This window comes from Scyliorhinus torazame, chromosome 14, assembly GCF_047496885.1.
Source record: "Scyliorhinus torazame isolate Kashiwa2021f chromosome 14, sScyTor2.1, whole genome shotgun sequence".
NCBI classification, from domain to species: domain Eukaryota; kingdom Metazoa; phylum Chordata; class Chondrichthyes; order Carcharhiniformes; family Scyliorhinidae; genus Scyliorhinus; species Scyliorhinus torazame.
In genome coordinates this window covers 73,743,824-73,770,276 of record NC_092720.1, presented here as the reverse complement: position 1 = coordinate 73,770,276, position 26,453 = coordinate 73,743,824, and the positions used below count along the sequence as shown (strand labels likewise).

The 26,453-nt window shown below is 42.0% G+C and overlaps 2 protein-coding genes across 4 annotated transcripts in view; one reads left to right on the top strand and one right to left on the bottom strand.

Moving 5' to 3' along the window:
* LOC140389813 (mitofusin-1-like) overlaps positions 1–6,123 on the top strand; it is a 115,559-nt gene extending 109,436 nt beyond the window's left edge. The window contains exon 18 of the mRNA XM_072474353.1: positions 2,201–6,123. Coding sequence (XP_072330454.1) covers positions 2,201–2,270 — 70 coding nt within the window. The 3' untranslated portion in view covers positions 2,271–6,123. The remainder of the gene's footprint in view (positions 1–2,200) is intronic.
* LOC140389814 (guanine nucleotide-binding protein subunit beta-4) overlaps positions 5,800–26,453 on the bottom strand; it is a 100,870-nt gene continuing 80,216 nt past the window's right edge. For all 3 annotated transcript variants that reach the window (XM_072474354.1, XM_072474356.1, XM_072474355.1), the window contains 6 exons: positions 26,353–26,416; positions 26,094–26,256; positions 22,124–22,190; positions 18,182–18,383; positions 16,685–16,901; positions 5,800–8,691 (listed from right to left, as the gene is read on the bottom strand). In XM_072474354.1, coding sequence (XP_072330455.1) covers positions 8,585–8,691; positions 16,685–16,901; positions 18,182–18,383; positions 22,124–22,190; positions 26,094–26,256; positions 26,353–26,416 — 820 coding nt within the window. In that variant the 3' untranslated portion in view covers positions 5,800–8,584. The remainder of the gene's footprint in view (positions 8,692–16,684; positions 16,902–18,181; positions 18,384–22,123; positions 22,191–26,093; positions 26,257–26,352; positions 26,417–26,453) is intronic.

Genomic DNA, 26,453 nt, shown 5'->3' with positions numbered 1-26,453 from the left:
CCTAGCTCTGCATAGCCGCACCCGGAAGTCGACACCAGCACTCATGGTTGTGCTCCAGGCTCTCCACTGCAGTCGCCACCCTAGCACTGTTGGCCTCGGTGCCACGCATTGCCAACGCTATCTCCTGTGCCCTCAGCTTTTGGGACTCCTCAAATCCGCTGCGGCCATGCTGCAGTGTCACTGACATCTCCCTCTGAATCTCACTGCCGCACCCTATCGACTGCAGCAGCTCTGTTTAGACCTATACCAGAGGTTCAACATCTAACTGGGACCTACCTGGTCTTGGATCCAGCAAATCTCCGACTGCTGTCTCGCCTTGATGTTCCTCCCTACAACTGAGTGGTGCTCACCAGAATGTACCCCAGAAACCTGTCCACTGCTTTTGTGGCATCGGATGGAGATCCTGCTGGAGAATGGACATGTTGGGGGGGCTGTGTGAGGAGGAGGAAAGGATAAACATGTTGGATGAACAGCACGCGTGTGACCTGTCATTTGGGTGAGCGATGGCGATTATTCACCTCTGGTGCTAACAAACCTCGGCGGTGATCAATCTGTTCTCTGCCATGCCCGCAACCTCCAGGACCTGTTCCTCATAGGGGGTGAGGACTCTGATGTGCAGCACCCCACCACCCCTCTAGGCCCTTTCACATCTCCTGCGAGGACGCAGAGGGCATCGTGAGCTGCATGTGTTATGCACTGGCACATGGCATCACTGCTGGGCATGGGTGGGGACAATGCCAGGCGCATGGTTGTCGGGGTGGGAAGGGGGGAACCAGTGCCGATGCCAATTCACTTGTCTGGCCTGGTGGTGGAGGTCGTTTAGTTCTTTGCGGCACTGTGTGGCGGTCCTCCTAGTCATACTCCGTGTGCTGATGGCCGCTGCCACTTCCTCCAAGGTGGCACTGGCTACCTTGTGACTGACCCACCGAGCCCCTCGAGGAACAGGGTGTCCCGGTTCAACTCCACCACATCCAACACCAGCTGTACATCCAAATCTTGGAGCTGATCTCCTTGGTGGCATGGCTGCATGCTCTGCGAGATTGGTTAAGTGCTGCTCCCCCCTTGTTTGCGGGAGGCTGACGTAGCAGTCATTTGTGGCATGAAGTCTGTGGGGCTTTGTTAATTGGAGCAATTAACATTAGGTACCGGGCCTCACCAGGTCAGCTGTCGGGAAACTCCAAGTGAATCCTGCTCTCCTCATTTAGAACAAATTTGGTTAGGTCGCGCTCTTGGACTTGTCCTTGGATCCAACCTCCTCCCTTTCAGTTACAGGTCTTTTTTTTTTTATTGCTGAGGGGAGAGATGACGATCTGTTAATTTGTTTTCCCAGCTAGATTATAATTGGTATATTTGTCCCAGCCCATGTTCCAGAGTGAGGGGCTGGCTGGCGGCTTGATCCATCCAGGTTGAATAATATCATTTTTTACGGAATGAACTTGGCCCCCACCCATTCAGTAAAGATGAAATTTGCCTGTACAAATCAAAATTGATCCATGTTCAACTGATATACAGCACATTCATCAAGCATTAATTATCTTCTTAAAATGAGCAAGTAATTGTCGAACTTCATTTACCCACTATCTGTGCAAATTCAAATGCCAACCTATACTTGCTATAAATCATATGCTACAAATCTTATGAAGGTTTTGGCATTTACAGATGATGGTACATATCAAAAATATGATTCTAGAATCTGTTCTTATATGGAACATTTTAATCTGAGAATTCCCATGCATATTTGTCATACGTCAAAATGAAACTGTGCTGGAAATTGGAAAGTTAACCAATATTCAAAGAATTTGCTATAATTTTCCATCACTGAGCAAAGTGTAGATGGTTTAAATTTACCACTGGCAGCCTTGACTTCAGCTGCAAAGGTCCCAAGTTTCCTTCCTAGATTTCTTCCCTTTTTCCTCTTTTAAGGTACACCTTAAAACCTACCTCTTTGACCAAGTTTTTGGTCATCTACCCTAAGATCTCTTAATGCGGCTTGGTTTCATATCTTGCTTAATGACACTCCTGTGAAGTGCCTTGGGATGTTTTATTCAAATAAAGGTGCTAAATAATTATAAAAACTGACCAAGGCAATTTGGAACTATTTTTATTTGATTTAGGTGACAGTGATTGTATTGTAAATGTGATTGGTATGCAATGGAATCATTTTTAACTTATACTTATTTTCAATGCGTTTTTCTTGCAGAAACAAAGCAACATGGCTAGAAAATGAACTGGACATATTTACAAAGCAGTATTTGCAGTCAAACCAGTGAAAACTGGTTAACCTTTTTTAGAACCGACATTTGTCCCGTGGCCTCACTGATGGGGATTGTCACCAATGCTGTGTGAAAAATACAAACTTCCAGTCTCTTTTATATAGTAATGATTTTCAGGTATCCCCTTTTCTTCATCCTCCAGAAACCTAAGATGGTATACATAAATATGCATACCATTCATGAGTGGGATTATCTGTAACTTGGATGGATGTATTTTGAGATGTTGAGAAAACTTCAATATTTGGCATCATAATTTAGCAGAGCATTCAAATGTCACTTACAAATACTGAAGACTATGTCATTGATGAACGTTGTTTGGATATCTATCGTTGTGGATGTACTACCGAGTCTAAACATATAACACCTCTGGTCACAAAGATTTTAACCTATGTGAATCTTCAAATGAAATTTCCATTATGCATATTTGCATGTGCTTACTTATCATATTTTAACTGATCAGGTATTTCCCCTCTATCTAAATTAGTATTGATAGGATTCTCTTCCATTAAACTGTTTTCTTACAGAAACTGATGTTGAGAGATTTGATGCCAAAGTGTTTTGTCTTGCATCTCTGCAAGAACACCAAATTTCAAATGATCACATTTAATACTAGAAGATAAAAGGTTGCTGATTGTTTGGCCAATGCGTTAACATGGAGAAAATAAAGGAGATCTCAAAGGTTCCCAAGCTCACAGGTAATTCAACAAAGGCACAAAGAGTGAACATATCTCACTTCTAGCAAGTGTAAATGAGCCACGTTACAAGCTTGACTAATTAATTATCTTAAATTGTAGCAATTAGTGTACTCTGGATTGTTCAGCAAGTGCAGAATTACATCGAACAGTAAACATCTTGTTTAGGTTGTACAAACATGGGCTGGTTCAGTACATTTTGTACTCTGCCTAACCAACAACAGTATACACCATATTCAAGAAGCTTACTTACAAAACCCGAAACAATGTCCACTGTTCCATATGATTCTGTGATTGGGCAGCATTTACTGAACAATCTTGAGTGCACTAACAACTACAGTGTCAAACAATTTAAGATACTCAGTCAAGCTAGAAATATTTCTCATTTAAACTTGCTTAGAAGCAACATGAATTCATACGCAGGGGCCTGTTCTCTGGAAACAAAAATATGTTCAAGCCTAGTATGTTTTTTTGAATTACCTTCAAACTTGGAAGCATAGCCCTTGCTGCTCCATGGCAATGCCTCAGCCAGAGGTAACATGCCAACCAATCAGCACCCCTTTTCTCCTGTAGTATAAATTGTTGATAATTTGGTATTTTTGCATTTGGCCTGATGAGTGCAAGATGAAAAGCTTCAACTGCATGTCTCTCATTTCAGCAGTAAATTGATGTACAAGCCGAAAGCCCTTGCTTAAGGCCAATTAATCATGTAACTGAAGACCGGATATTATTGCAGAAGTCAAAGAGGAAGCAAAGCAGGAAGGAGTAAAATTGGCTAGTGTGTGAGGGGTTTCCAAGGACGCTGCAAATGCTTTGTCCTAATTATAAAATACTAATATAATTTTATGTGAGGTCAAAAGAAAATATAATTATCAAGCTACACTGGAAGCAAGTTGTTGAATGTATTTGAAAACTATATTCAGTATTACCATCTTGAGTCCGAAGTATTATTTGCATCAAGAACTCGCTATTGAAACTTCAGATGATGTTCAGCTACCCACCTGTGGCTAATTTTATAATCTGAATTTCATGTGGGGTGTTGTCACTAGAGGACAAGTTAGGTTCTGTCATTACTAGTAGATTGGCAAAAGTAACATTTTGATATGACTTTTTAAATAATTTAGTGATCTCCTTTAAGATTTCAATTCTTAATTACCTTTTTATTAGCATCAGCAGACTGGTTGCTTTAGAATTGATGTGCGCTCTAATTCAGACTAGTTTAAAAATTAGAAATAACTGCAGTTGTGGGTTCCAAATATTTAAGTTTACTAAAGTACATCACCAAGTTTTACCTAGCACACAAGTTTATTTTCAAGACTTGTTTCCATCTGTAAAGCAAACCACAAAGTCTGTGAGATGTTAAAAATCAGCAAATGTTCGTGACCCAACTAGACTGATATGTGCTGGTAATTTCCATAGGGGTTGCTCCAACCTATTGTAACTTCGCCAGAAACCGTAGAGAAATGTAAATATGAACTGTAAAGCTTTCCATCTTTATTTATTTACACAATACATCTTGCCTTCGTAAAATGATTAAGATTTAGGTTCAAATTGATTTACATTAAATGGGAGGAAGGTGGTATAATACTTCGACTTTAATTAATATTTGTAGATAGCTGGGTTTTGATGTTAAATAACGTTTTGTAACCTGGAGGTTTCTCCAAATTTCTTGCACATTTACTAGATTCATCAGATGTGAAGGACAAACCCCAAGTTTACATTCTTTGAGTATGTAAACTTGTAGCAGCTGTACAATTTAGTAATTAAATTATTTGAGCTATATTGCCTTAATTCATCAAAGCCTGCATTAAAAAAAGCTGAAGGACAGTGGTGGAGTGCAACCCTTTTCACATGTACCATTTTAGGATGTGGTATGTTGTGATTTCTAAATTAAGGAATGATCCAGGAAACTAACGCATAATGATCACAATTCCAGCTAGGACAGTGGCAGGGATAACGAATGTCAGGAGAAAAAAATTTGTACAATACAGATCAAACTGCCATGCATGGGTGGGAAAGACCGTCATTCAATTTCAATTATGCAACTGAAATTGACTGAAATTTTTATTCAAAGATTTTATTTGGTTTGAGCCATTCAGAACTGAAATTTAATTATTGAAATATAGGACAAGTTGATTTTGAAAAAGGTGGATTGCACCAACCTCCAAGATGGAACATTTTTGTGGTTTTGGGTCTATTTCACATCTCCAGAAGACAGAATACTTTAATAGTAAAATGGGGCAATTGTTTATAGTAGGCGCAGACGTACCTTTGACTATTTCAATCTGTTTGCTCAGTACAGTTGAACTAGACTGACAATGCCAAACTGTATGATTAATGGCTTTGTGCATATGATTTGATATCAAGCTATTTGCTACTTATTTTTTGTTGAACATTTCAGCTTGAGAGCCGTTCTGGGAGATTTCACTAAAAGGAAGGCTTGGATTTAAATAGTCTGAGCAAAGTAAAAATGTAATTTCTTACCAGCACAAAAAAAAATCAAGTTGGATATCCATCACTGGTAGGCTACAACAGCGATACTGCCAATGGGAATTAAAATGAGCCAGGCCAGCCCAGAAACCATGTTATGGCTAAATGCAGGTTACTCCATGCTGAGGTTTTCTGGGGTAGGGAAGCTCGAGCTGCTTTAACGTCCTGTATGCAGTGTTCTATGGAAATATCTTCTTGGCTCAGATTCCTTGCATTTGAGTCTTTTGATATGTAAAGATTGGGGTGGAGATATTTGTAAACAATAGTGGATCAAATAGTCCAAGTTTTCTAAAATATATCTGCAAAGGACCCTTCATGTCAGCACAAAAAATGCCCTTAATAGCCTTGGTTAAAAGCATTTTTATTGGTTACAATCAATTTATCGCAATATTAGTTTCACTGAGCCACTGTACAAATACAAAGAAAGTTAATGTGAAAACAGACTATAAACAAAGATACAGCAAGTGAAGATCATTTAATATTTTATACAATAGCACAATAGGAGAAAACACATGGCACAAGTCGCTGGTTTTATTGGTTGCAGAATAAAACTTATTCTTGTTTTAATACAAAATCCAAAGGCAGTTCAGTATTACAAAATTGGTGTTAATACTGTAACCAGAGAAAAAGTTGAATCACCAGCTATGTAACGTTCTGTATTGTACAGGCTGAATAATTAGTTTTGCACTTCTCAGACCAATGATTTTAATACTGAATTTGACAGCAAATTACACAAAGCTGCATGAATATTCTGCATATTATTTTACACTGTAGATATCCACTCTGTATGGCTCAAGGCATTTTTTTTGTTGGCCTGCTTTAAAGTACAACTCATCCTGAATCTTCAGACTACTCTACTCGAAGCAATGCATTTGAGGAAATAATTTAAGTTTATGCATTGCATGCAAGTCATAAGTGCACATTTTCACTTCTGAGGTGGATATCTAAAATGGGCAACACCCAAGTTTTTCAGCATTTATGATATTAAACCTATCCAAATTTAACGACTCAATCAAATCAAACTTCATTTTCATCATTCACTGTAGACCACATGAAAACCATGTGCTTGAACACAGCATAGCCCCAGGCAATCTTCAGCAGTACAATTTGCTACAATATACACTTCAAAAATTAACATTGATTCTAAACTTGGACTATAGTGTACGTACGAAAGTATGGCTGATAATTCTGATTTTAAAGGTTCAAAGTATATTTGGAAGGCTCCAGGTCAAAAATATACACTTCAAACTGCTGGAGTTCTATACTTATGGCACATTTATTTTAATTGAAGGCTTTGCAAAGTTCAAAAAGTTGAAACCAGATGCGTAATCATTGTCCAAACAAATTACATAGCCACCCTTTCAAGCTCCTTTTACTCTATACCTTACCTGGAAGAGGTAAATGTATCTAAAATATTTTTGTCCGGTGTATAACGATGGAAACTATTTTCAGGACCACTACTGTATTGAAAGATATTAAAATAAATAAGTCTAAAGGCAATGAAGATTTTAAAAATATACCTGCAAAAGATAATACTGGCCTGACTTTAAGGAACTGCACAAATTACTGATGAATATTCTTTTTCTCTAAAGCTGCTGTTCTGGTGTAAGCTGACTACTTCAGCATAAATTTGCTTGTAGTGTTTGTTGGTCCCAAAGCTTTAAAACTGACTTCTAATCGATGCACTTTGCTACTAAAGATACTTGTGCTATTGGCACATCAATGTAAACAAAGCTAAATACTGTTTACAGGGCACACATCACACCAAAGACTGGTCAACAATTTTGAGGGGTGAGTCATGACAGTCTAAAGTCATACTAAATCAACAAGGCCTGTGTGTAATTCAATACTTCTCTAGTCTCAAAGAAAAACCAAAACAAATTTCAAAAAATCTTGTAAACTATGCTTTTTATATTCAATTGTAACTAATGATTCAGTCATTTATTTTTCCACAAATTGAAATGTTGGGCATGTTCGAAAAAGGCTATTTATTACATTATAAGCAAATTTCAGGTTTAAAAGATGCACACGTTCACTTTGACATTTGGGGAGAAAAAGTATTTTTCCCCACTTATCATGAATGATAATCACAAGCCAAATGTACTACGTCAAGTCAAATGAATCAGGAAGGCACCAGCTTCAATTGCACATTGTTTCTGTTCTAGCTGAAGGCTCATTGGTTGTTGGGAAGGAATGAGCAAAATGTGTTCCTCTCCACATTTTCCACTTGTGGTTCCTGAAAGTGCATGTGTAAGATGCTGGTTGAGATAATTATGATACCCCCAGTTATATGGTCCGTCACTGTCCAGGTGTGTATACACAAACTCTTGAGCAAGATATTGCCAGCACCTGTGACCCTTCATAAATGTTACTACGAGCAAGAGCAGGGAATGGGGGTTGGGATAAAGCTGGGGAAGAATTTGTGTAAGATAGGCATTTCCTGTTCTGGGTGCAAATCATTAGATAGGAGTTACCATAAAGGGCTGATGTACATGCATTTTGTTTCACATGATGGATCCTGCCTCTGTACATCTGTATATGGTTAAACAGTGCATATGCATTCACAAAACAAAGCTTACAGATGGAATGTTTTCTATAATTAAAAACTGCTGCAAACAAAAAAGAAATAGAAACACTCCCGTGTGCACACACGAACAAAGTTAAAGTTTTCACAATAAGTTAATTCACGAGAAAATCTCAACAGCAACCAATTTATCGATCACTTAGTTCAGAGTTCGACTTCTGATAAATACAGGCTAGAAATTTAGTTTTAAAAATGTTTTTTACATCGACAAATGTTACATGATAGCTGCTGTAATGTGTACATTCCATATGTACAAAACAACAGATTAGCAGATTTAAAATGAGCAAACAACCCTCTAAACAATGGTTAGCTTGAAATATTTTCCTAGTCACCATGGTTACATGTGCTAGCCCCTTTTAAAGTTAACAGTTGTCAGGGTTTTTTCCTCGTAGATTTGCCTACTTTACAGAAGCCTTGTTATACAATTTATTCAATGATAGAAAAACGTCACCTGCAAATACTAGGTAAAAAGAATGTTATTTCATTGCTGTTGACTGCAGCTTCGGCAGCCCAGCCTCAATGAATGATATTTGGGTGACATTTCTTCAATTCCAGATTTTCAGGAAACTGTCCCATGATCCTGTTGCTACAGCCATTCCATCATCAGTGATCCCTAAACAGCTGACACGATTATCATGTCCAGGAAGAACTCCTGGAGGAAAGATTAAAGAAAAAAAAACATATAAATTAGATGAAACAAAACAATTTCCACTTGAAAGTTTGGCAACCAAAGCTTCACTGTGTTAAAAGCATTACAATTAATTACCCACCACATTCTCTTTTTACTCATACAATAATTGCTTTTGGCTCTGCTAGCAATTATTTTCAAACCTAATTTACTAACCATCCATTGTGGAAATTGTTAAGATGATGCACCATGGGCATATTAACTCACAGGCTGTAGGAAATGTCGAAAACCCTTCAATTGCTGATTTTGAAAAGTGCTAGCAAGGTGGCTCAGAAAATGTTTTAAACAAAACTATAAACTTTAATGGCTCAATTATTTTGGAGGATTCCACCAACTATTGGCCATTGCTAGTTGCTCAGTTACTGTGAAAATCCCCTAGTCGCCACACTATGGCACCTGTTCGGGTAGTGAGGGAGAATTCAGAATGTCCAATTCACCTAACAAGCACATCTTTCAGGACTTGTGCGAGGAAACTGAAGGGCCCAGAGGAAACCCACACAGACATGGGGAGAACGTGCAGACAGTAATCCAAGCTGGGACATCAACAATAAGTGCTTGGATCCCTGTAATCCTAAACTTAGAGACCCCCCCATTTCCCAAACATCCATGAAGCTATTAGTTAAATCTAGCCAGTGACTACCACACCATACAGCGTAAGTGACCAGGACTTGGGAATGGTTTTCGGTTCAGCAAAGAAAACTATATTTTGCACAAACTGTCTTTTTGCCTTCAGCACTTCTCTAGCTGAGTTGTTTCCTGAGGTTGGTTGCCACTCTCTCTCTTGCTGTTGCTTCTTCAAAATCTCATGTGTCTGACCTGCTTTCTGGCTTCTCTGCTGTGTCTATTAAATGTATCAATTGCAAAGAACACCCTGTTCCCTATTAGTGGCTGCCCAGACATACAAAATACATGGCAGTTTGATTTCACATGTGCAAGAAACAGTATTCATTTTAATGGTATCCTATCGTTTTGGGACAAAGGCCACAGTGCTGCCACCACCCGTCCCCATACGCCTATCCTGTAGGTGGGATAGAGCACATCCAAGAATGGGCATAGAGTCTGGAATTTTTGATGAGACAAATGACTCCGGGTACAACAGGATTGTTGTTTGACTAATCTGTGGGCTCTTCCAACATAGGCACCAGATGAGGAGACTGTACTGTGTCAATTGGGCTACGTTTTATTGCAGTTCTTGCAACCAAATTGCATTGAGTCAGCCACACTGCACGATTGGAGTTAAATGTGGGTAAACAGGGCCTAGATGGAAAGTTCCCTCGCGTATCTACCCCCCCCACCCCCAACAGATGGTGGGTTTTTACACCAATCATAGTCACTTTTTTTTAAGAAACATTTTATTGAAGTATTGTTTTGGTATTATAACAACACAATAAACAATGTACCTGAAACTATAAACAGAGTGCAAAAGCTGTCTCCCTCCATTACAGGTCCCACCTTTATTAACCCCCTACTCTAGGCCAAACTAACTGGTCCTCTTCTGCTGACGATTAATTTTCCGCGAAGAAGTTGACGAAAGGTTGCCACCTCCGGGCGAACCCTAACAGTGACCCTCTCAAGGCGAACTTGATTTTCTCCAAACAGAAAGCTCGCCATGTCCGATAGTCAGGTCTCTGACTTCATGGGCTTTGAGTCCCTCCAAGCTAATAGTATCCGTCTCCGGGCTACTACGCACCACCCTTGTTTTTAACACCATGGACATGACATCTGCCAACCCCTGCCAAAATCCCCTAAATTTTGTGGACATGGTTCGCTGGTCCTCATGCACATCTGTCTTCCACCCCAAAGAATCTGCTCATCCGGGCCACTGTCACGCGAGTCCGGTGAACGACCTTAAATTGTATCATACTGAGTCTGGCACATGTTGCAGACACGCTAACTCTACTCAAAGCGTCCGCCCATATACCATCCTCTATCTCTCCTCCCAGCTCCTCGGTCTGCGTCTCCTCTGACCCCATAAGTTCCTTGTAAATGTCCGAGACGCTCCCTTCTACCCACCCTCTGGAAACTACCCCGTCCTGAATCCCCCTTAGCGGTAGGAGCAGGCAGGTTTTTTTATTTTATTTATTTTTTTAAATATTCTCCTTTTTCACATTTTCTCTCCCAAATTTACATCTACCAACAATAATCAGTAACAAATATCAATAACAACGATCCCATCCTCCCACCAAACCCCAAACATTCGCCCGTATGTTCACATAAACAAATGACAAAAAGGAATCCGGAATCACCCATAGCCACCATTAACACACACCGCCCCCCCCCTCTCTTCTCTCCCCCCTCTCTCTTCCCCCCCCCCCCCCCCCCCCGGGCAACTAATGTTCGATGTTATCCAGTTCTTGAAAGTGCATAATGAAAAATGCCCATGAATTGTAGAACCCCTCTATCCTTCCCCTCAGTTCAAATGTAACCTTCTCAAGAGTCAAGAATTCCAACAGGTCCCCACGCCAGGACACAGGGTGGAAAGGTTGCTCTCCAACCCATCAGGATCCGCCTTCGGGCGATCAACGAGGCGAAGGCTACAACATCTGCCTCTGCACCAGTTTCCAACCCTGGCTGGTCCGACACCCCGAGTATGGCCTCCCGGGGGCCCGGGTCCAGTTTCACGTGCACCACTTTAGAAATTACCCTAAAAACCTCCTTCCAGTAATCCTCTAGCTTTGGACAGGACCAAAACATATGAACGTGATTGGTGGAGGCCCCCCCCCCCCCCCCCCGCAACATTCACACACATCTTCTACTCCTTCAAAGAATCGGCTCATCCTCGCCCTCGTGAGGTGTGCTCTGTATACCACCTTCAGCTGTATCAGCCCCAACCTCACGCGCGAGGTGAAGGCATTCACCCTCTGGAGCACCTCACACCAGAACCCCCCCTCCATATCCTCTCCCAACATTCCTCCCACTTTGCTTTGATCCCTTCCAGTGGTGCCTTCTCTTCCAAAATAGCTCCGTAAACCGCTGACACTACCCCCTTCTCCAGTTCCCCTGTCAGCACCTCCTCCAGCAATGTGGAGGCCGGCTCCTCCGGGAAGTTCTGTATCTCCTTTCTGGCAAAATCTCGAACCTGCATGTATCGAAACATTTCCCCCTGCTCCAGCCTATACTTCGCTTCCAGCTCCTTCAATCCTGCAAACCGACCCCTAAGAAACAAATCTTTCAGTGTCTTAATCCCCTTCTCCCATTTCTGAAAATTTCCATCCCACCTCCCTGGCTCACATCTGGTTCCCCCGAATCAGCATTTCCCTTGACCCTGCCCCCAACCCGAAGTGTTGGTGAAACTGCCTCCAAATCTCAATGAAGCTATTATTACCTGACTCCCCGAGTACTTCCCCGGGGCTATCGGGAGCGGCGCTGTTGCTAGTGCTTTCAATCCCAACCCCCTGCACAAACTCTCCTCCATTCTGACCCACTGGTAATCAACCCCTCTTACCCAGCTCCGCACCTTCTCCACATTCGCCGCCCAGTAGTAATACATCAGGTTCGGAAGACCCAAACCCCCTGCCTGTCTTCCCCTCTGTAGTAGCACCTTTCTAACTCTGGCCAGGAGCGGGAAGGTTGACACCTGTTTACGCAAGAAGTCCCGCACCTGCAGATACCTGAATTTGTTTCCCCTCGCCAACCCAAACTTCTCCTCCAGCGCCCTCATACTCAGAAAGCTCACCTCTATAAACATATCCCCCATCCTCTCAATCCCTGCTCTCCGCCATATCCGGAACCCCCCCGCCATACTTCCGGGGCAAATCGGTGATTATTACAGTTTGGGGACCAGACCGATGCTCCCTCTGCTCCCACATATCTCCTCCATTGCCCCCAGACTTTCAGGGCCGCCACCACCACGGGGCTGGTGGAGAACCGTGCCGGCAATTACCAACGCCCTCAAACTGGTGCCCTTGCATGAAGCCGTCTCTATACACTCCCATGCCGACCCCTCCCACTTCCTGATCATGGCTATATTCGCCACCCAGTAATAGTTACTAAAATTTGGCAGCGCCAGCCCACCCTCTCCCCGACTCCGTTCAAGCATTACCTTCCTTACCCGCTGGGTCTTGTCCACCTGTACAAAGCCAGAGATCACTTTGTTGGACTGTTTAAAAAAGGACCGAGGAATAAAGATGGGGAGACATTGAAACACGAACAGGAATCTCGGGAGGACCGTTATCTTCACCGTCTGCACCCTCCCAGCTAATGACAACGGGATCGCGTCCCATCTCCGAAAATCGTCCTTCATTTGGTCTACTAGCCGGGCCAGATTAAATTTATGCAGCCGGCCCCATTCCCGTGCCACTTGAATGCCTAGGTACCTAAAGCTTCCCCCTACTCATCTAAACGGCAGCTCTCCTGTCCCCTCGCCTGGACCGCAAACACCTCACTTTTCCCCATATTTAGCTTATACCCCGAAAACCGGCCAAATTCCCCCAGAATCCTCATGATTTCTTCCATCCCCTCTAATGGGTCCGATACATACAGAAGCAGGTCGTCGGTGTATAGCGAGACTCTGTGCGCCCCCCACCCACCAGCCCCTTGAGGCTCACAGAGCAATTGCCAACGGCTCTATAGCTTGCGTGAACAACAATGGGGAGAGGGGGAATCATAGTCACTTTTAATGGCGCCAATTAAATGGTCAGACCGATTTAAATTCATAAATTGCCATAGAGGGATTTGAATTTGAACCGTGGGTTGCTAAGCTACCTTACGAATAGAATTGTTCTCTTAGTCTAAAGGAAAAGGTTGTTCAAATTAAAAAAAATTTTTTTTTTTTTTTTTTAAATAAAAGAGCCCATTTCTTGCCCCCCCCCCCCCAATTTAGAGGCAATTTAGTGTGGCCAATCCACCTGCCCTGCACATCTTTGGGTTATGAGAGAGAGACCTATGCGGATGCAGGGAGAACGCCACTCGGTCAGTGACCCAGGATCTTACCCGGGTCCTCGGTGTGGTAACCTAGCAAGGATTAGATATAGGCCCAATTAAAATTGGGTATTTTAAATTAAAAAATTTGCCCGATTAAATTGGATATCCCAAATTAAAGAATTGGGCATTATAAAATCATACTGCAGTCAAACCAGTAGGTTGGAATTCAGACTTGACTAAAGTCAAATACACCAACACAAACTGCTAGAATATGTCTGGACCTGCCCCATCAATCACCCATCAAGGAGATCATTGCACCCTATTGATATGAACAGGTCTATTGTAGTCCAGATCGAGCCAGACTTTCCGTCACCCAGAGTTTCTACTGTTACGTTATATGGGAACAGGTTATGTGCAGCCCACACCACCAGAAATGAGACACCTGGGGCGTGCTCAGGTGGCCTGCCAAAAGGTCATAAACTGCAACATTGGGTGCTGAGACTCCCTCCCAAGGCATCATTGACAGAAAGCCAGAGGAAATGGCAAAAGGGTGTGATGGGGGGGATAAAACCAGGCAGTCCAGACTCCTCAAAAGCGAAGGCTCAGCGTGCGAGATGACCTTAACTAGATCGGATAAGTGAAGGCCAGATCAGACTAAACCAAATGTTGACCAGACCGGAAGGAGGCAAGGAAGAGACCGCCAGCGAGAACCACCTTTGTGAAAACAGGCCAGAGGAATTCCAGCAATCAGAGCCATAGCCTACCAAGCCATCTTTATGGGTAATATACACTTATCTAGCATTTTGTGGATTATTTTTAAAAAAAATTTAGAGTACCCAATTTTTTCCAATTAAAGGGCAATCCACCTAGACTGCACATCTTTGGGTTGTGGGTGCCAAACACAGGGAGAATGTGCAAACATGGATAGTGACCCAGAGCCGAGATCAAACCTGGGACCTCCTTTTGTGGATTATATAACGGTTAATTGTGTTAATAAATATTGTTGAATTTTGAAGTTGTGAGTGTGGTGTGTTTCCTCGTAAATAAAGACAGCCTTTGAATAAGTAAACTGGTCGAAAGTACCCGAGGTTTTACAGGTGCAACATCGGCCCTGTTGTGCTAACCACCATGCTGCCCATTTGCTGTTTCTAACACTCAATTCTCTCCAACTTGGGAACAGAGAAACATTTCTATGGCATTCCAAACCAGAGGTCCACTACATTCAGAGGAATCTCTGGGGCAGCCGCTGGCACAGCGGTGAGAACTGCCTCACATCGTCAGGGACCCAGGTTCAATTCCAGCATTGGGTGACTATGGAGTTTGCACATTCTTCCCATGTCTGCATGGGTTTCCTCCAGGTGCTCCAGTTTTCTCCCACAGTCCAAAGCTGTGCAGGTTAGGTGGGGATAGGGCAGGGCCTTAGTGGGGGTTCTTTTTCAAAGGACCGGTGCAGACTCAATGGACCGAATAGCCTCCTGCACTGAGGAATTCTATGGTTCTTCTATCCAATACTCTCTGCCAAGACAGCATTTTAGCAAATTCAGCAGTCACAGCTAGCTTTATGTTGAGATTGAAGATGGCTTTACACTTTAAACGGTCCAGTGATGACAGAAAACATCTAAAATTGGCATCAGAAGCCCAGTACAACCAACCACACAAGAACTTACAATTTACATAAAACCTTTAATGTAGTAAGGCTTCAGGAGGAACTTGAGCCTTAGTGGCTCAAGGCATGACCAAAGGTGGTGGGGCAAAGAAAATCAGGGATGGTCAAGATGTTCCTCCTGAAGCCTTACTACATTAAAGGTTTTATGTAAATTGTAAGTTCTTGTGTGGTTGGTTGTACTGGGCTTCTGATGCCAATTTTAGATGTTTTCTGTCACCACTGGACCGTTTAAAGTGTAAAACCATCTTCAATCTCAACATAAAGCTAGCTGTGACTGCTGAATTTGCTAAAATGCTGTCTTGGTGGAGGGTATTGGATAGAAGAACCACGGAAGAGTGAAGAGGAAGTTACAGCAATAGAGGGGTGAGGCCTTTGGGGAATTAGAAACAAAGATCATTTTAAAATCAAGGTATTGCTGTACCGGGAGCCAATATAGGTAAAAAGTAGAGGTGATGGTTGAATGGGGCTAGGTGCAACACCCAGCAAAGTGACGTGTTGTGGGAGCTACATATTCAGACAGCGGGTATGTAGCTTAGGATAGCAACTTCACAGGACTTTTCCAAAAAATACCACATGCAGTGGTATCCAACTGTTGCACTTAGCTGCTTGCTGTGGAACTCCACACAAAGAATTATGAAATAAAATTAAAAATACATGTAAACCTGCACTGGGAAATGTATTTATAAGGTGGACAATTAGAAACAAATTAAAGTCATTCCAAGCAAAGTTACAAATTTTTATTGTTTCCTTCAGGAGTATCAATCAACAGGGCTTTGTGCATCAGTTAATACGTAGTAAGATATTCAAAAAAAAGCTGCAACACTAAATAGGCGGAGGGAAAGAACACAAGAAAACAGTGATAAATGGAAACAATTGCTGTCAGTGACAGAAGTAACAACTGCAAAGGTGGTGCGATGCACAGGGCAGCTTCCCCAGTTAGGCACACTTCAATTTCCCTCACCAATGGGAAGCATCAACATAAAACAGGCCATTCATTGCTCATGTCAGATTAGCCACTCCATGTAAATGTTACTCTAATCATTTATTGTCTTATTGTCTGTAATCAGCTTGCTGATTTATAATTAGGCTGTTCTCACTAATGAGATCATTAAAGCACCCTTTGTAAGGCTGGAAAAAATGCAGCAGGTGGCAAATGCAATATCTGTAACAACTACAATTCTGCGGAAAGGTCACAAGACAACTTGCATTTATATAGCACCTTTAAGATAATAAAGCATCCTAGATGGGAAGAAAATATTCAAAACAGTCTCCCAACAACCCCACGTTAAAGGTTAAAATATTTAACTATCAGAGTCATCAAAGCCATGCAGGAGCTTGCAGATCAATGTTGTTTTAGTATATAGTCACGTTTATGGCTTGGTTACATAATAAATTATTCTCAAGAAAAACATGCATTGTTTTACTGACCTGCTCGATCTCCCTTCAAAGAGTCCCAAACGTTGCAATTAAAGTCATCATACCCTGCAAGGAGGAGACGTCCACTTTTGGAAAATGCAACTGATGTAATCCCACAAATAATGTTATCATGGGAATACATCATCAGTTCCTGGTCTGCTCGGAGGTCAAACAATCGGCAAGTGGCATCATCTGACCCAGTGGCAAATGCATTTCCATTAGGGAAGAACTGTTGAAACAGAATAAGAGATCAATAGCTTGCCAAATTGTGCCTACTTTAATTTTTTTAAATATAAATTTGGAGTATCTAATTCTAACCCCCCCCCAATTAAGGGGCAATTTAGCATGGCCAATACCTACCCTGCACATCTTTTTGGGTTGAGAGCCACACAGACACGAGGAGAATGTGCAGCTCCACAGGGACAGTGACCCGGGCCGGGATCGAACCGGGTCCTCGCCGCCGTGAGGCAGAAGTGCTAACCACTGTGCTGCCGTGCCGCCCTTGTGCCTACTTTAAATAGAATAGTTGCACAAGTAGATATAAAAATACATGATAGCAAAATGACAACTGTCAATTATAAAACAATTAGCTTGTATTATTAAACTATGTGGAATCATAAAGCCTAGAATGGTTATAGCACTGGAGGCAGCCATTTATCTTGTTGGGTCCATGCCAACTCTCTGCAAGAGCTACCTAACTAGTCCCAATCTCACCGTTTCCCTGTGACCCAGCAATTCGTTTCTCTTCAGCTCTTATCCAATGCCCTTTTGAAAAAGTCATATTTGAATCTGGTGCCAACACATTCAGGCAGTGCATTCTAGATATTAAAGACTCACTGTCTAAAACTAATTTTCATGTAGTAGCAGGGTGGCACAGTGGTTAGTACTGCTGTCTCACGGTGCCAGGGACCAGGTTCAATTCCAGCCTCTGGTGGCTGTCTGTGTGGAGTTTGCACATTCTCCCCGTGTCTGCGTGGGTTTGCTCCCACAGTCCAAAGATATGCAGGTTATGTGGATTGGCCATGGTAAATTGTCCCTGAGTGTTCAACAGTATGCATGTTACAGGGGAGTAGGCCAAGAAAAGTGCTCTTTCAGAGTCAGTGCAAACACGATGGGCCTTCTGCACTGTAAGAAATCTATGTCACTGTTTATTATTTTGCCATTCAACTTAAATAGGTTTCCTCTGATTCTCAATTCTTACACCAATGGTAAATTTATTTCTGCACTCTCTTACTTCCTTTACTTCCTTCCTAAAGTGTGGTGCTCAGAATTGAACGCAATATTCCAATTGAGGCTATGCAAGCATGCACAATTTGGTTTTGGCTTGAAACTGTCACGAACGTAACAAGTGGAAATTAGCTTATACCCGACGTCATCAATTAAAAGTACAAAAAATTAATACGCCTATTTCTATAAATTATTCAACAGGCATAAAAGTCATGTATCCATTGCCACCAGAAATTCTAGTCTTCACTTTTATCTTATTGAGATAACTAACAATATACTTACACAAACTGCATTAATATCAGACACATGTCCAGTGAATGACTGTCTGCACATTCCGTCTCTAATATCCCAGAGTTTGGCAGAAGCATCACAAGCACCAGAAACAAAAATTCTCATGTCAGGACTAAGTGTGAGACTCATGACATCCCCAGTATGTCCTGTAAACATGGTAGTTTGATGGCCTGTTTCAATGTCCCATAAAGCACTGTAAATTCAAAAATGCACATTATTGCTTTCACAAGTACTACAAAATGGAGACATTATTTTCATGGGGCAAGCTTTCTATACAACAATAAAATCATTGGTTTAACGAATGAGTGTGGATGGAAAGGAGGAAAATCAAGAGTATTATTCTAGGTTGCTCCCATGGATGTTTAAGAAGATTTTTGAGTGAGTGTCGGCTGCCTAGCTCTAAAGTTGCACTTTCTCTGGTTCCTCTCGGAGTCCCACCTGTCCAGAGGTCCAACTCCCATGCCCTCCACCCTATAACCAATAAAATCCAACATCTCTTCCTGAGCATCCATATTAGCTGATATAGTAAACTATTCTCTCTTGGGTACCATCATTCCTCTTAAAATACCACCCTTGATGCATCTTTTCCTTAATTTCTTTAAAGAAAGGTGTAGTGATGATGTAATTATATTTGAATACTTTTGTTCCCCCCCTTTTAAACTGTCAGGGACTTAATTATTTCAGTTTTTCAATTTAGCTCACCACACATCTCGTTTGCTGAATGAAAATTATATATGTGGGAGACTATGATCTTTAAGGTTTCAAATTGACAGATACATCTAGGCTAAATTAATTAATTTGGCTCCAAGCCAAATGTATCTTGAGTTCTTTGTTTCTTTTTTAATAGGTGGTTCATGCAACCATAGACAATAAGCAATTCCAGTAGCTTCTAAGAATGGCTATCACAGCATGGTGACAATTGGGATGAAAGGTTTTGCTTTATTGAAAAAAAGGAATTGGCCGTAACTCATTTGTTTGAGCTAAAGTGTTTGTAATTAAATACTTTGTCATAGAATTCTATGATTCCATGAAGGAATAGACCTTAACTTATTTGTTTGAGCTAAAGTGTTTGTAATTAATCACAGTCACCTTCTAGCCCATTTGTGAATACTACCGTTTCTGATAACTTGATTTTAAAACCACCAGGTCTGATGTATATGCTCCTGATATTGCACTGATAAAATAAATTGATATGCATTGCAATTCCATACATTCAAAGAATATGTTACCTGAAGTTTATCGGGATAAACACATTTTAATTTTTGAAAAACAAAGAATTGAAAGACAGCCTGGTTATTCTGAGTATCAAGAGAAAACTTTGTTGTTTGAAGTAAGTAAATTGAACATATTCTCAGTTTATGATATCACTATTATGATATCCAGCGGCACAGTAGCAGTGGTTAGCACAGTTGCTTTGCAGCTCCAGAGTCCCAGGTTCGATTCCCGGCTTGGGACACTGTCTGTGCGGAGTCTGCACGTTTCCTCCGGGTGCTCAGGTTTCCTCCCACAGTCCAAAGATGTGCAGGTTAGGTGGATTGGCCATGCTAAATTGCCCTTAGTCTCCAAAAAAGGTTAGGTGGGGTTACTGGGTTATGGGGATAGGTGGAGGTGTGGGCTTACGTAGGGTGCCCTTTCCAAGGGCCGGTGCAGACTGGATGGGCCGAATGGCTTCCTTCTGCACTGTAAATTCTATGATTCTATTTTAATTTGGGATAAAAAGCAATGTGTGTTATTTTGGTGGGTTACCTATAATGAGTAAAACATTATCTAGTGTAATGCATATGTGAACATGCATAATCTGTTGTTTTAATTCTATGTACTTACTTTCCTATAGCTTAGGAATTCAAAACCTCCTGTAAAGGATATGAGTGTAATCTGCAGGTGGGGAGATGTTAAATCTGGGAATGTCAATGAAGTAGCAACAGATCCCATTAATAGGATTTTCATCAACAGTAGTTATCTGGGGTTATGCAATGGAAACCAAACTTTTAGGAGAAAAAAATAATTTGTGCAAATCGCGTTAGTTGCGAACTAGGGTAAAGAAAGTCGTCAAGGACAATAATGAGAAAAATGGAGGAGTTTCCTCTATAATATGCATGTTTAACAGTGGGATAAAAATTGCTTGAGCTATCTTTTTTGAGTTACCCGAGCCTTAAGGGGACATAGCTTTGGTTTTAAACCTACTTAGAGTATGCCAATTGGAGTCAGTCACACTCGCTGGAAGGAGCACTTCTCAACCAAGACTCAGACCTTGACAGAAGTCCCTCTGATCACATTCCACAGCATGCAACCTGCCACCACACAGCACAATCCCAGCCTGACAGGAGGTTGAGAAAACAATTTGACAACCAAGAACCAACAAGGTCACCAGCACAGACCCAATCATCACCAAGATACGGTGAAGTACTCTTTACACCATCATCTCCCTCATTTGGAAGGAGGAGAGCATGCAAGGGGTACTCAGATGCCATAATTGAGACCATCTTCAAAAAAGGAGACAAGATCGACCATGACAACGATAGAGGGGTTTTTCTGCTGTCGGCCACAGGGAAGGTCATTGCAAGAGTCCTTCTTAATTGCCTTCTCCCTATGGCTGAAGAGCTCCTAATGGAGTCACAATGCGGATTCTGTCCATCTAGAGGCACAGTGGACATGATCTTCTAAGCAAGACAAGCCCAAGAAAAATGCAGAGAGCAACAGCAACCTCTATGGTCTTTGACCTCACTCTACCAACCAGAGGGACTGTATAGCATCCTCCTCAAATTTGGCTCCCCAAATAAATTTGTCTCCATCCTTCACCTGCTGCTCGATGACATGCAAGCTGTAATCCTTACCAACAGATCTGCCACAGACCCAATACAAGTGCAAACTGGGGTCAGGCAAGGCTGTTATTGCACCAACCTTTTTCATCCTCCTTGTTGTACCATTCAAACCCATTTCCATGAAGCTCCCCACAGAGTGGGAAACTACTCAACCAACAACATCACCATTCCAGTACCAAGATCACCTCAACCTCTTGTCACTGAATTGCAGTGTGCTGACAACAGTTGCATGTGCACACAGATCGTGAGCTCTAAACTATCGTCACGCATTCACGGATGCATTTGAAAGAATGGGCCTTAGGCTAAACATCTAGAAGACAACCGTCCTTTAAAAGTCTGCTTCCGTTGCACAACACCATCTCCCAACTATCAAGATCCATGGTGAACCATTGGAAAACATGGATAATTTCTCATACTTCAGGAGCCTACCCTAAGCAAAGGCAGACATCAACGAGGAAACTCAACATCGCCTCCAGTATGCCAGCCGAGTCTTTGGCTGTCTGAGGAAAAGGGTGTCGGTGACAAGGACCTCAAACCTGACAGCAAGCTCATGATCTACAGGATTGCAGTGCTCCTGGATGTGTAATGGGGGATGAGGGAAAAATTACCGCGCAAATTTTTAATGATATAGATGCATGTCCTGAAAAGGTGGTGGAAGCAGGTTTTTTTTTTTTCCATTCATGGGAAGTGGCAGTCGCAGGCTGTGCCATCCCTAATTGCCCTTGAGGGGGGCAGTTAAGAGTCAACCACATGGCTGTGGATCTGGAGTCACATGTAGGTCAGACCGGGTAAGGACAGCAGATTTCCTTCACTAAAGAAAGTTAGTGAATCAGATGGGTTTTTACAACAATCGACAATGGTCATCATTAGATTTTTAATGAAATCAAATTTTGGCATCTTTGGTCCCCAGAGAATTACTCTGAGTTTCTGGTTTACTAGTCCAGTGATAATACCACTATGCCACCACCTCCCCGTTGTAACTTTCAAAAGAGAAATGAATAAATACTTATGTGGGAAAATATTTTCTTGGCTATGGAGAAAGAGCAGGGCAGTGGAATAGATCATTCAAACAGCTGGCACAGGCTATGATTTTATGGGTTTTCTAACTTACCAACTCGTATCTCCTGAGCTTGTAACAATCTGGTTGTCATCCAGAAAACGACAACATGATAAGTAACCTGTAAAGAAAAATAAGACACACATTAATGGCTGAAATAAAGGAAAAATAGAATTTTCACAGTAACTTCATTGCAGTGTTAATGTAAGCCTACTTGCGACATTAATAACGTTTTTTTTTTTTAAATAATAAAAATCGGAAATGTTGGAAAAACTTCAGAAGAGTCATACGGACTCAAAGCGTTAACTCTGTTTCTCTCGCCACAGATGATGCCAGACTCACTGAGTATTGTCAGCATTTCTTGTTTTTATTACAAACATCAGCATAGTTGGTTTTAAAATGTCTGCAGTCAAGTTCAACATTCAATTTGATACAAGTTTTCATGCAAAGCTTTTCTCATTCCATCAGGTCTGATCTTTCCATAATTTACATAAGAAACTGAGAGCAGTAAATAACCACAAGTACTTTCCAAAAAGATGAAGTTCAAATGCAACTTGCAGAAATAAAATCAAGCCATAAACCAAATACCATTTTAACAGTTTTTATTACTTAATTCTAAGTTGTTGCATTCCACAGATGACATTCCCACAGGTCCAATAGAATTAGAGGGGAGATGGTAGTATACTGGTAATATCACTGGACCAGTAATCCAGGGGCCCAGGTCATGTGGACATGGGTTCAAATCCCACCATGGCAGGTGGATATTATTAACAAAAATGTTAGTCTCAGCAATGTAATTGTAAAAATCTATCTCGGTCAAGATTGACCTTCAGGGAAGGAAATCTGCCATCCTTACCCACCGCAAGACAAGTTTCTTGTCCGAGAAGCTATGAAATCTCACCAGCATGGCCCTCGGCGGGTCATTCGCCTTGGGCTTCCATGCGCGGGCACTGTGCGCCCCGTCCAGTTCCAGGGGTCGAGGCCCACAATTCTCAAGTTCTGTCTCCTGGACCTGTTTTCTAGGTCGTCCAGCCTCTCCTGCCACTTCTTGTGGAGGTCATCCTGCGCCTCCACTTTAAGGGCCAATGCGACCAACTCGTCCTCATGGTCGGATAGCTTTTTCTCCATCTCCTTAATTGCTTTCCCTTGTGTCGCCCGAGTTGCGATCATTTGGTCTATTGATGTCTTCATCGGGGCCAGCATGTCCTTTTTGAGATCAGCAAAGCAGCCCCTAAGGAACTCTTGTTGCTCCAGTGACCACTGTGCCCATGCACCCTGGTCTATACCGGCCGCTATTCCGTGCCTCGGCGCCCGCCCCGCACACATCCGTCTGTTGGGACTTAAACGCTTCACCCAGCCACTCCTAGTCCAGCTATCCATACAACAGAGAGGGAATCCTTTTGGCAGTGTTCACTTCACCAATCTGCCCCAAAAAGTCCGTGAAAACTCCTGAAAAAAGGTCCGAGAGTCCATTCCAGGCCGAATGAGCGACCTACTCCTCCGTGGCCACCTCCGGAAGTCTTATCACCGCTTCTTCAATGGCCATTGCAAGATCTTTTCGCAGCTGTCCCCTCTGCTGCTGGAATTCAGCTTTAATAAAGGTCATCAAGTCAGTTTGAAGCCTTTGAGCTTGCCCTTCCTCCGCCGGCATGCTTGAGGAGGCTTTTGTCTTTGCTGCAGCACCAGCCAAATCCCTCACTGTTTCTGCCCGGTCTGGTAACCAAGAGACATACCATTCCTGGGGAGAGTACTCCTCCAACATTCACCTACATCTTTTCATCAAATTCCCACCCAGTGTTGATTAAAAAGAGCTCTTTTCTGTAACCTTGGGCAGGAGCTGCCTTGTATGTGACCACTTACGCCATGGTCCACACCAGAAGTCAAATTTGCTTTCATTTTTGCACACTAACATCTTATGTGGTACTTTATTGAAAGCTTTCTGAAAATCCAAATACACCACATCCAGTGGTTCACCCTCATCTATTCAACTAGTTACATCCTCAAAAAACTCCAGTAGGTTTGTCAAACATGATTTCCCTTTCATGAATCCATGTTGACTTTGTTTAGTCTTAAAGATATTTTCTAAGTTCTCCATTATCGCATCCTTTATAACAGACTGCTGTATTTTTCCTACTACTGATGTTGGAGTAACCAGACTGGTAGGGGCTGTTTAGCACAGGGCTAAATTGCTGGCTTTGAAAGCAGACCAAGGCAGGCCAGCAGCACGGTTCAATTCCCGTACCAGCCTCCCCGAACAGGTGCTGGAATGTGGCGACTAGGAGCTTTTCGCAGTAACTTAATTTGAAGCCTACTTGTGACAATAAGCAATTTTCATTTCATTTAAAAGGGGCTGGTTTAGCACAGTGGGCTAAACATCTGGCTTGTAATGCAGAACAAAGCCAGCAGCGGGGGTTCAATTCCCGTACCGGCCTCCCCGAACAGGCGCCGGAATGTGGCGACTAGGGGCTTTTCATTGAAGCCTACTTGTGACAATAAGCGATTATTATTAGGGCAGCACGGTAGCATTGTGATTAGCACAATTGCTTCACAGCTCCAGGGTCCCAGGTTCGATTCCCGGCTTGAGTCACTGTCTGTACAGAGTCTGCACATTCTACCTGTGTGTGCGTGGGTTTCCTCCGGGAGGTGCTCTGGTTTCCTCCCACATTCCAAAGATGTGCAGGTTAGGTGGATTGGCCATGCTAAATTGCCCTTAAGTGTTCAAAATTGCCCTTAGTGTTGGGTGGGGTTGCTGGGTTATGGGGATAGGGTGAGGTGTGGACCTTGGGTAGGGTGCTCATTCCTAGAGCCGGTGCAGACCCGATGGGCCGAATGGCCTCCTTCTGCACTGTAAATTCTATGATTCTATGGCCACCTCCTTTAGTACCCTGGAATGTAGATTATCGGTCCCTGGGGATTTATTGGTTTTCAGTCCCATTCATTTCTCCAACACTATTTTTCTAATAATACTAATTTCCTTCAATTCCTTCTCACTGGACCCTTGATTCCTTAGCATTTCTGGGAAGTTATTGGTGTCTTCCTCCATGAAGATAGAACTAAAAGTAGTTGTTTAATTTCTCTGCCATTTCCTTGTTTTCTATTATAAATTTTCCGGTTTTGGACGAGTAAGCGACCTACTTTTGTCTTCATTAATCTTTTTCTTCTTGTATATTAATTGAAACTTTTATAGTCCATTTTATGTTACTTGCATTGTTCATTTGTGGAGCAAGTGCCTCAAATCTTTGCTTCAGTGGGGGCAAATACATTTGCATTGTTCATTTGTGGAGCAAGTGCCTCAAATCTTTGCTTCAGTGGGGGCAAATACATTTGCACAGAATGGCATCCTGAAGTCACCTTCATCATTCTTCCCTGGACCCTTGTCAATATGTTAATGTTCTTGTAAATTAAGTGCCTCATTCTCCAGAAAGATTTGAAATGCAATTTTGCCATTTATGCAAGATTTAAGTATCCAACAAATCAAATGCATCCCGTTAACAGACTAGCCTCTACAGCTTTGTATTGCAGTGGTGAAAACTACTAATGATGAGAAAAAGACAAGAGTAGATATGACAATGAAGAAATTGCATTTAAATTAGTGACTAGTTTCTGAACTTCCACAAAAATGGTACACAACAGCATGTGCAAATTTAAGTTTGGTGTTAACCAATCAGATAGTACATTTATTTGTTCCCTTTTCCTCCTTGTTTTGTTGTTAGTTTTGCAAGAGCATTACCTAGTACCTTGTCCGGAGAGTTAGTTCAATCTCAGTATCATAACAGAGTCAGATCCCATTCTTACTCAACATACACACTTTACAGGAGAAATCATTGGATATGCAGCAGGAGGATGAACCCTGACCAGTTTCCCTCTTCCAAGCAGAGACAATAATTCGGCAGAGGCCAACTAAAATATCTCTATTACTGCATCAACTATATCAAAACTAGGGCCTAGTTTATCTGCATACTACTTTAATCAGTTGAGCCGTTGAGATTAACATTTGTGACCACTTACTCCAATATTACCATACCTGTGTGCCCTGGTAGTTCCCTACTCACTCGAACATTGCCCTCCCTCGTTTTCAAGCTGTATATTGAACAGATGTTGTCCAGCCCACCACAAGCAACATAGTTTCCAGATGGAGCGTATGCGCAAGTCATAACCCATGATGATCGCAAAGGAATGGCATGCATCTATTTTAAAAAAAAACAAGTAGTTAGAGTTTACACTAATCTAGTTCTAAAATTTGAAACTTTATTTTAAAACAGCTAAATCAATTACATTCTTACTTTGTTTGTTGTATAACTGTCCCAGATGATCAACTTTCCATCTTGAGATGCACTGACTAAAAGCCTGAAAGAAAACATTTTACGCATTGGAGAAAGTCAAA